General features: G+C 34.2%; 1 protein-coding gene across 1 annotated transcript; it reads right to left on the reverse strand.

The window, feature by feature from the left end:
- Positions 1 to 2,181: 2,181 nt before the first annotated feature.
- On the reverse strand, positions 2,182 to 3,371 carry LOC148205521 (uncharacterized). The gene is made up of 2 exons (XM_088103422.1): positions 2,498 to 3,371; positions 2,182 to 2,222 (listed from the first exon to the last, which is right to left on the reverse strand). The coding sequence occupies exons 1-2, from the start codon at positions 3,369 to 3,371 to the stop codon at positions 2,182 to 2,184; spliced, it is 915 nt and encodes a 304-aa protein (XP_087959548.1).
- Positions 3,372 to 11,090: the final 7,719 nt, after the last annotated feature.

The following is an 11,090-nucleotide window of genomic DNA, read 5'->3' on the forward strand; positions in this document are numbered from 1 at the left end:
TATAGGAAGCTTGTGTCACTAAGGAAAGGAGTAGTCGAAGGCTTACAGCCCAACATTCCCGTTTCCTCCAATATATCTAATGCATATTTCCTTTGACATAGATGAATGCCCTTTTTAGATCTGGCTACTTCCAGTCCTAAGAAATATTTCAGTTCCCCTAGGTTCTTTATTCGAAACCTGTTGTGGAGAAGCTCCTTTATGGAGTTAATTTCCATCATAGAATTCCCTGTTAATACAATATCATCCACATATACAAGGAGAGCAGTAAAGCTTGTAGGTGTTTTTCTAGTAAATAAAGAATGATCAGATTTAGATTGAACAAATTTGGCAGTCAATAGGAAGGAAGAAAGCTTTTCAAACCATTGTCTGCTTGCTTGCTTCAAGCCATACAAAGATTTGGTTAATTTGCAAACCTGTCCTTTATTGTGTACGTTTAATCCTGGGGGTGGATCCATGTAGACCTCTTCATTAAGGTCTCCATGCAGAAAGGCATTATCAACATCCAGTTGGTGTAGAAACCAGTTGTTGGAGGTTGCTAGGGCAATTAGCAATCTGACCGTAGTAAGCTTGGCAACAGGGGAAAAGGTGTCAAGGTAGTCAATGCCCTCCTGCTGGGTATAACCTTTAGCCACCAGGCGAGCTTTGTACCTTTCAATGCTGCCATCAGCCTTGAACTTCGTTTTATACACCCACTTGCACCCTATTGTCGCTTTCCCTGGAGGCAGCTGGGTTATAACCCATGTATCATTGTCCTGCAGAGCCTTAATTTCTCTCTGCATAGCCTCCACCCATTCAGTCATCCCTTTTGCTTCACTGTAAGATTTTGGTTCCTTGGTTCCAATAACAGTCATACTGTATTTTAAATGTTTATCTGAAAGGTTATCACAGCACAACAAATCAGATATAGGGTAGGGAGTCTTAAAACAATTTTTAACAGATGAGGATTGATTCACCTGATGAACATAATCTTTCAGGTATGTAGGAGTTCTTCTAGGTCTATTAGACCTTCTGTTTCCCTGACTTTCATGGCTGTCTCCTGCTTCATCACTGTCATTACTGTCATCTTCAGTTTCAGAGAACCGTTCTCCTGGCTGTTCCTCCACAGGAGAATCCGTAATGTCTAACTCATCCTGCCTTTCATCACCAGTGGGATACTGATCCTTTAGAAGATCATTTATAGTTTCAGCTTTGTCCCTTGCACCATTGCATTCTGCTCTACTGTCATGCACCTCTTTGTAGGGAAAAATGTCTTCATGAAAAATGACATTTCTACTTATAAAAAGCTCCTTGGTATTTATGTCCAGCACAATGTAACCTTTCACACCATATTTGTACCCTAAAAAGATTCCCTTTCTAGCTCTAGGATCGAGTTTGCTTCTATTAGTTTCAAGAGTTGAGGCAAAACATAAGCTGCCAAAAGTCTTGAGATCTAAATAAGTGGGAGGTATTTTGTAGAGGAGTTCATGAGGCGTTTTATGGTTAAGAATCATGGTAGGTAGTCTATTTATAAGATAGACAGCATGGCCCACAGCATAAGACCAGTAGGCATTGGGTAGATTGGATTGAAAAAGAAGGCCACGGGCAACATTTAAAATATGTTGGTGTTTTCTTTCAACAACAGAGTTTTGTTCCGGGGTCTCAACACAACTCTTTTGGTGATTGATCCCATGTTTATTATAAAAATCCTCACAATTGAACTCAGGTCCATTATCAGACCTTATGGTTTTGATTAATTTGTCAAACTGATTTTTAACTTTGATGACAAAATTTTGCAGTAACTCCCTAGTTTGACCCTTATTGTTCATTAGAAAAATCCATGTGTGCCTACTGTAATCATCCACAATAGTGAGAAAATACTTATGGCCATGAACAGAAACAGTATTAAGTGGACCCCAAATATCACAGTGAACAATTTCAAAGCAATCAGTGGTGACAGAAACACTCTTAGGAAAAGATAACTTTCGTTGCTTAGCATAGTGGCAAGTGTCACAAACAATATTAGTGTCAACCTTAACATAGGGAAAAGTTTCACATATGAATTTCATAACTCTGTTTCCAGGGTGGCCTAATCTATAGTGCCACAAGTTTACATCAAGATTCTTAAAAGAGAAAACAGTCTTAACAGTATATCTTTGATCAGATTTAGGGAAAGCTTGTAGATAATAGAGGCCCTTCCAAGAGTTAGCACATCCAATCATCTTCAATGTATGATTCTCCTTTATCTGGCAGGTCTTAGAGGAAAAAGTCAGACTGCAATCTAAGTCTTTAATGAGACTTTGAACAGAAATTAAATTGAAGCAAAATTCAGGTATATAGAGAACATTAAAAATAATAAAATCCTTGGAAAATTGTACAGTTCCAGCATGTTCAGCAGTTAAAATAGCATTGTTTGGCAGTTTTACTGAAATAGGTTTAATCTTATGAAAAGAGACAAAGTTTGTCCTATCATGTGTCACATGATCTGTGGCACCAGTGTCTATAATCCAGGAAAGGGTACCTTGTTTATGTTGGGTGTCACTTCTCTGAACTTGATTAACTTTGTGAGGAGGTTCATCCATTTTGTCCATCATCCTGAGGAGTTTTTGCACCTGTTCAGCAGTGAAGGGGGGAAGAATATTACCATTACTTGTTTGATGTGTGCTCTGAACTCCTTCAGGTTCAGTGCTGGTTTGGCATGCATTTGCAGAGCCCCAGTCAGTCCTCTTGTCTTGGTTACTGTCACCCTTCTTGTACCAAGGAGGGTATCCATGCTTAGAATAGCACTCATCTATAGTGTGATTCATCTTGTTACAAAAGGAGCATTGTTTCCCATGATTGGGATTTCTGCCCCTTCCTCTGCCACGAAAACCAGATCCCCTTCCTTGGCCCTTCCATTGGCTGTTCTTATCAGTTGTATTTGCCAGAATTTTGACTTCGGGAGAGCTGTGCTTCTCTTGTCTCTCCTGCTGCATAATGAGAGAGAAAACCCGATTGATATTGGGTAGAGGATCCATTAGAAGAATCTGTGTCTTGACTGTACTGTAAGAGTCGTTTAACCCCTTCAAGAAACATATCACATGCTCCATTTCCCTGTATTTTAAGAAAATTCTTGAAAGATCACAACTACAGGGAACTTTACATGTGCAACTAGGAATGGGTCTTAGAAATTCCAACTCTTCCCATAGGATTTTCAGATCAGTAAAGTATTGACTCACTCCCCTTTCTCCCTGTTTGATAGAGTGTATATCCTGTAGCAGGTCAGAAATCTTGAAATAATCTCCTTTGGAGAATCTTTCTTTCAGTTCATCCCATAATTCCTTGGCCTCTTCAACATATATGACACTTTCAACAATCTGTGGGGAGAGAGCCTTTGTTATCCAGGACAAGATCATCACATTACATCTTTCCCATGCATCAAACAGTGCATCAGTTTTCTGGGGTTTCTTTATGGACCCATCAATAAACTTGGTTTTATTCTTGGAAAGCAAGGCTCTCCTCATACTTCTGCTCCATGAAGAGTAATTACTCTCGTTCAAAGTCTGTGCAATGAGGGTGAGACCCGGGTTCTCACCTGGGTGCAGATAATAGGGGCTGGATGGGTTGGTGGTGTCTTCCATAAAAAAACCAGAAACAGCCCAAGAAGACACCAAAAATAGAATCAGAGGTGCAAGGCAGCAGAGCAGGTACTAGACCTGCTCTGATACCATAATAAAGTTGGCCCAGCACTGTGCAATTAATTGTGCGGCCCAGCCCATTTGGAATTGCATCCGGGTAGGCTTAAGGCAGAAAAGAAAAGCCACGCAAGCAGAGTTGCGTGATATGAGCACAAGAAGAGAGAGAACGGAGCGTTCTGGAAGCTCCTTCAACCTAGGGCGTCGTCCGTCCAAGCTGGTGGTTCCGGAGGCAGCGGTTGGCGACGGTGAAGAAAGCAAAGATGGAGAGCGCGTCAAAAGAGGTAAGAAAAACCTAGCCTTTTCTCATTATGTGAATTTCTGGAAAAATTCTGATACAGATTGAATGTAATGTTATGCTTCTTAGTCGTAACAGAGGAAAAAGGGGAGAGCTCTATTTATAGAGCTCTTGTCTGAACAATCATGAAAAGCATAAGGAAACAGTAAAACCTAACAAACATTAAAGCTAACTAACTGAAACAGAAAGGGGTTACTGTCTTTATGACAGTAACCAATTTCATTCCCAATACATTCATTCATAAAAACAATTATATCACATATAAAGACTCATATTAGACTCAATTATCCGGATACATTCCTTTGACATTGAGTTTCACTATAGGCGTGCACTTGTAGTAATATTTATATTATATAAAGTCATAAAAAAAGATGTTATTACCTTACTACTCACAAGATTAATCCCCTTGCGCCTGAGACCAAATGGTCCAGTTGCTAGGAGCTCCTATCATTCTCTTCCACCACCATTCCTCTCTATATGAGTTGAATGCTAGGTAGAATATCAAGATGCTTCCTTTCTAACTCCCCAAGTGTCAATGCGTACACTAAGATCATCACCACAAAATATTTCTCCTTTAAATTCTCTCAACACCATCACCATACATGTCCATAACCACAATCACCATAGTTAATAACAAACATTATTATAAATATACATCAATTCCATCACATATCTATTTCAAACAACCAAAGAAGAAAATAGATCCAAACATATACACTAATACTCAAAGGTGGCACCCAACGTCAAACTAATCCCAAAAGGTGGCACCCAATAGTAGCCATGGTGTTCAACGTCACTCTTATCGCAAAAAGGTGCACTTAGTGACACTTTCTAACACCTAGCGTCCTAGAGTGAAAATGCTCCAGGCATGCAGTATAAGAATGACGTTCAGCGGCACCTTGGCACTGCTCAACGCTAAACCATTCACAAAACACTCGACATCACCCTGGCGCTTAACGCTATACCAACTATCAATCCTTTTTTTGCATTTTTAAGAAAACTTATACATGTTTAATTGATTAAATGGTATTCCTCAGTGAATTAGTTCCAAAACAATTTTAAACATGAAAAGTTGTACTGTTTGACCAATTATCCAAATTATAACTCTCTTAAACTCCAAAAACAAGTCCAAACTACAAGATTCAAGATCAAACATTCAAACCACAATTTCAACATATCATACATACATTCAATCATCCAATCAATTCACCATGTAATCATATAATAAAAAATTTCAAAGTATCTATAACTTAAAAATAATGAAGTAATGTGTTTTGAAATAATAAAGTTTATTCATAACAATAGTATTTATATTAAAATCTTTTAATATTAAAATAATTTAATCTCATTAATTTTAAAATACTATCATTTCTAAAAATATCATTTTCTATATTTTTATATAAGTAACCCTTTTACATATATTAAAAAGATATTGTACATATTTGCAGCTAATTTCTAAAAAGATTTTATATATTTAGTGTCATATAATAAATAAAATGTAGAAAAAAAAATTCTTAAATTTTTTAAAGTCTTTGGGTTAAATATGTTTTTAGTCCCCAAACTATTGACTGTTTATGGTTTTCATCCCTCTTTCAAAATAAGGTACAATTTGGTCCTCATTCTTTTCGAAATGTTGGTTTTAGTCCTCGAAAACTAAACACAGTTAAAATTTTGGTCCTCATTTAGTCAACAAAATGAGGACTAAAACCAAAGTTTCGAAAAGAATGAGAACCAAATTGTACCTTACTTTGAAAGAGGGACGAAAACCAGACACGGTCAATAATTTAGGGACTAAAAACATATTTAACCCTTTTAAATTTAACTACATTTTAGTTTACTTTACAGGTAACTAATTAAATCTTCAAATTAACTTTATGGATCCGCACATGTTTAAAGTGTGTATTACAGGGAAGATAATATATATATATATATATATATATATATATATATATATATATATATATATATATATTAGCATCATAAAAAAATTAATTAATTTAATAAAATAAAAGTTTTATTAGGACCAAAATTACACTTTTCAGATTTAGGTGTATTATATATTAAAAGGTTGAAACACTGGAGTTTCCGAACACAGGAATGAGGTAGTTTTGTAACATTGTTTTAGCGGTGGGGAACTAAGTGGTCAGTCCTAATCGTGCAACACGCTATTTTGAGATGAATTCGTGCACGTGAAATGCATATTAATAAAGCAATTTGATTTGTAATTGCATGAGTGACATCAGCCTTGACTTTGTGTAGTGCGTTTGAATTGAGTCCATTCTTGGCTCTCCGGCATAGCCAAAAGGTTAAACCTATCAACCCTTTCCGTCTGATGGTCAGCTTTCAAAATTGAATAACACGCTCCAAGGGGAGGCTATCTAACATTTACGTAACTAAAAAATCAAAATCAATAGAACACCTTGTTAAGTCTTTTCTTTATTATATTTTATTTTTATATTTAAAATTATGATTCATTTAAGTTTTTATATATTTTTTTATTAAATTAAGATTCAATGTCTTTTAAATAAAATTAGTTAGTTTATTTGTTAAATTCACGTTAATATTTTTTAGAAGTTTCATGTGTCAAAAATTTGAAAATGTCATGTGTTATGGTGTTTGGAAGTTATCATGTCTTAAAATTTGATATATGTCACATGTTAAATCCAAGGAGTCACAAGATACACTAGTGTATATAAGCTTTTTTTTGCGTCGGTATATAGGCGATATAAAAAGTTTTCATTTTCTATCCTAGTTATTCATTAATTAGTATAACTTTCCTCACTCAGGGTTTCTTCTTTTTTTTTTGCTATAGACTCTTCTGTTACTCTTTTCATCCAAATACGATCAAAGCAATAACTCAACTTGACATCATCATCATTCGTTGTGCCCAAAAGGGATGTATCAGTGTCAATAGGTTTCTTCTTCTTCATCTACGATGGTCACTCAACCTCGTTGTCACCACGGGAGGATGCATCAAACCATGGGAGGGCGTCGAACAAAGGGAGGATGTTGTAGTCATCGTTCCTCCATCTTTCTTTTCGTTCAACCTTCTTCTTACTCTTTTGCCTTTAATTTATGGTTGTTATTTGTAATCTAGTGCCTGAAAAGTGTGACATGAGATTGGAATTGTTGAAATGCACTGAGATAGAATTGTGATGAAGTTTGATGGTTTGGGTTGTGTGTGTATTTTTTTTAGAGAGTTTGGAGAATATTAAAAAAAGAGTTTGGAGAATATTAAAAAAAAGAGAGTTTGAAGATCATAATGACGAGGAGAACAACAATGTGAAAAGGGTTAGAGGTATATTATGCCAATTTTAGTGATGAATTGGCATAGAAAAGTCTTTAATATCACAAAAATGTCACTCTCTCACTTTCTATGCTGGTTTTAAGTCTGACTGATATAGAAAGTATTTTAATTCAATGTAAAAAATTTCACTGCTCAAACTTTTCATGTTGGGTCTAGGTACAACCATTATAAAAAGTCTTCTAATTTGTTACGAAAAGACCATCACCTCCACTTTTAATATTGATTTTATTGATAACCATTATAGAAAGTCTTACCATAATTACAACTTTGCCACCGCGTCACATATTATGCTGAGTGGATTATAATCCACATAAGAAGTTGTTATAAAAGCATGTTTTTTGCACTACTATAAAAGATGACTGAGATTTGGACAAGTGAAACAACAATTCATGTGTTTGCTTCACTCACAATAATTATTTTGTTTGAAAATTTAAATTCAAAATATAAGTCAAAGGGAAAGAATTATGGGGTCACTTGGATGGAATAACACTCTCACCCAAGGAGGAAGCTTGTTTTGCTACATGGGAGGTAAAAGCTGCTCAAATTATGTCTTGGGTCCTTATTGATCCTAAATGATCAATAATTTGAACTCTTTTACAAGGGCTGAACAAATGTGGGATTGTTTGAAACGCATTTACAATCAAGATAATACAACCAATTTTCAATTGGAACGAGAGATAGTTAATTATACCAAAGGTAATTTTTCTATTCAACACGTCCGACATAGAGATGACAATAGATCGAGTCGGGTATGGATAGTGTCTACCTGTATTCCAATCCGAAAATGAAAACTCTACCCGCAACCCGACCCGTACTTTCGTGGACATCCGTTCCAAAAAAATCCACATATATTTTAAAATCTGCGGGTATTCGCGGTTACCCGCAAATATTAAAAAGTATATATTTTATACATTTTTAAAATAAAATTTAACTACAATTACAAAAAAAAATATATAAAAATTTAATATAAATGAAATAAAATATAAACTAAAATTTAATTTAATTATATTTAATCTAAACAAATATAAATTAATTTTATTTTAAATTAAATTATTATTTTTATTTTTTTACGGGTAGCGGAGATATTTGTAGGTCAGATAGTATAATATCCACACCAAACTCGTTTATAAGCGGGTACTAAAATAATTGATACTCATAACTCGCACAAAAATAAATATCTACAACTATCAATTATCCGTCATGAATTTTATAGACAAATTTTTTTACCATATCTAATCCCGGACGTCCTCCATGACCAACAAAATGTCCTGTACATGTCCTCCTACCCAATTTCCATATGATGGTAGTGTTTTCCAGCTTGAAATGATTTAAAAGATGTTATTTTCCACTTTCTCAACCTTGGGTATTCAGGGTATGTCCTGTAGTGTTTGTCACCCATAATTTTTTTGATTCTAGTGCATCCAATGGCATGATGGATTCCTTTAAAAATTTGCATAATGTACATTTTTATAATGGTACACATAAAATACAAAGTTTTAACGGTAATACTCTTTCTATTACTAATATTTGTGACCTAAACCTGATTTTCAAAATATACTTGTCTCACCTGGATTTGCTTACAATTTATTGTTGGTTGGTTAATTAGTGGAAAATAATTATGATGTTAAATCTTCTCAATCTGTTTGTCTTGTGCAAGAAGGTGATCGCAAAAGAACCTAAAATGAAACAATTTTTTTCTCTCCAATTTATCTTTAATCATTTGTCTTTTGATTGTATTAATGTTCTAAATCTATATGAGTTCATGACATAGAAAATTAGGTTATTGAAGTTCTATGGTTCTGTCTCACTTATTTTAAATTGGTTTGTTAGGAAATAAAAATGTTTTTCTTGATACACCTTTTTCTTGTTTTGTTTGCAAATATAGTTTTATTAATTTAAAATACTTATCAATTCACGTTTAAGATTATTTTAAGTGTGTAAATAGTTTGTTTTTATTATTTAATTTTATTTCATTATTATTTCATGGATAGTAAAATAATAATTTTAAAATTTAAAATATAAATAAAGATAAAATAGAAACTGTTTCGGTAAATATTTTTTGGGACCGAGACACTCTCGATTGAATGTTTTTAGATATCTATGTGATGTAAACAGTGTGTAATTTGAATATGAGCATGAATACAACATCCCTGGCTTATGGCCCTGGCTCTCTATTTATAAATTGTCTCGTGGACTTTAAGGTGACGTAAGTCCAATAAAATATAAACAGAATGAAATATAAACAGACTTACCTTTAGATTTGGTCAGTTGTTCGTAAACAGATTATCAATACCTCTAATAAAATATCTTTGATTATTTTATCATCTATTGGCCTTTTAGCCCAGTAACGTAAATGAATGCAGACCCAACTATGACCCAACATCAATATAATCCAACTGACCTGGTCGACCATTGCTAAGGAGGTGACCGAACGGCCTTGAGTGGATGAATCGACCGAACGGTCTTGGGTGGTAACCGTTTTCGGTCCTGAATTTATACGATACAGAAACCTAAATTAATTATATATTATTATAGACAATAATTTTTTCATGTGTAGGGTTGCCCTCAGCGTATATAGTTTCTTCATTGATTATATATATATATATATATATATATATATATATATATATATATATATATATATATATATATATATATATATATATATATATTTATCATAATTCTGTCATATTTTTCAAAGTTGGTATTGATGAGATCAAAGTTGAGTGTCAAAGACAACAACTACTCCAATGACTCAGAAAACAATATACCTGTGAGCTTGTATATATCTCTATCAGAAACACACGCCAACAAAACATTGTAATAACTTTGGACATTAATTCAGACTTCCGTATTCAAAATTATTCTCAATGGTAACAGTGTTACACTCTCGAGATCTTCATGATAGCTGCTCAAAACTCAAATGTCAAGTTCATCTTTGAATCAGTCTCCATTGACATTTTGAGGTCAAGAATTTGCATGGCCACCTTCTTCAATCATCATATCCATATATTCATGTCATGTGATTCATCAACATAATCAAACTTGTTGATTCCACAGGTCATTCCAATTTTATAAAGCCACGTGAAATGTGTGCACAGAGGGTACAAAGTTCTTGATTATCTATATAAGTTGTTGTGCACATAAAATCTCTTTCTGCAACATGAGGCACAGCAAATTGTTCTAGTGCAGACAATGTTGATTTCTTTAGAGGCTTTGGCAATGGCAGGAGCAAGTAGTATCCAAGTAGATGTGGAGGAATGGGAGCTCAGAGATTCTGAGCAGAATCCACCACCCCATTTGCTGGCTGAACATTACTGCAATGAAGAACATTTTCTGACCTTCACAGATCATCAAGAAAAGCTAGATACTTATGCGGAAAAGAGGAAGAGAAAATGCATCAGGTCAATAAAAGCAAAGCTGCGAGCACTTGTAACAGCATGCATGTTCATGTTGAGCGATGCATGCAATCGTGGTTCACGATAAGCGTGAAATTTTGTACAACATTGGCATTACATCTTGGTAGAGTTGTATCTTCATGATGATTTTGAATAAGTAGCAAGACAAACATTTTTTTTCTCTTAATATAACTATACTTGTGTAATCAATGGAATCAAGTCTTCCCTTATCTGATTTTTTGTCTCTCTACCCTTATCTAATTAAAAAAGAAGTCTCGTTTTAGATAGAGTAAAAATCGCAATTAGAGCGAAAATGTTATGTAATTTTTTATAATAATGCTATAAGTAAAAAGGAATGAATTAAATTATACTTAAAAAGGTTATTCAATTGAACTAAATTGAAATGTGTAATACTTTAGATAAATTGAGTTAAAGTG

This window comes from Vigna umbellata, chromosome 1 (genome assembly GCF_029865625.1).
Source record: "Vigna umbellata cultivar VRB3 chromosome 1, Vumbellata_1.0, whole genome shotgun sequence".
NCBI lineage: Eukaryota > Viridiplantae > Streptophyta > Magnoliopsida > Fabales > Fabaceae > Vigna > Vigna umbellata.

Excerpts from the sequence above, each read along its gene's own strand:
- LOC148205521 (XM_088103422.1), bottom strand. The coding sequence starts at position 3,371 with ATGATCTTGTCCTGGATAACAAAGGCTCTCTCCCCACAGATTGTTGAA. Across the intron at positions 2,223-2,497 it reads TGACACCCAACATAAACAAG|ATAAAGGAGAATCATACATT; the intron begins GTACCCTTTCCT and ends AAGACCTGCCAG.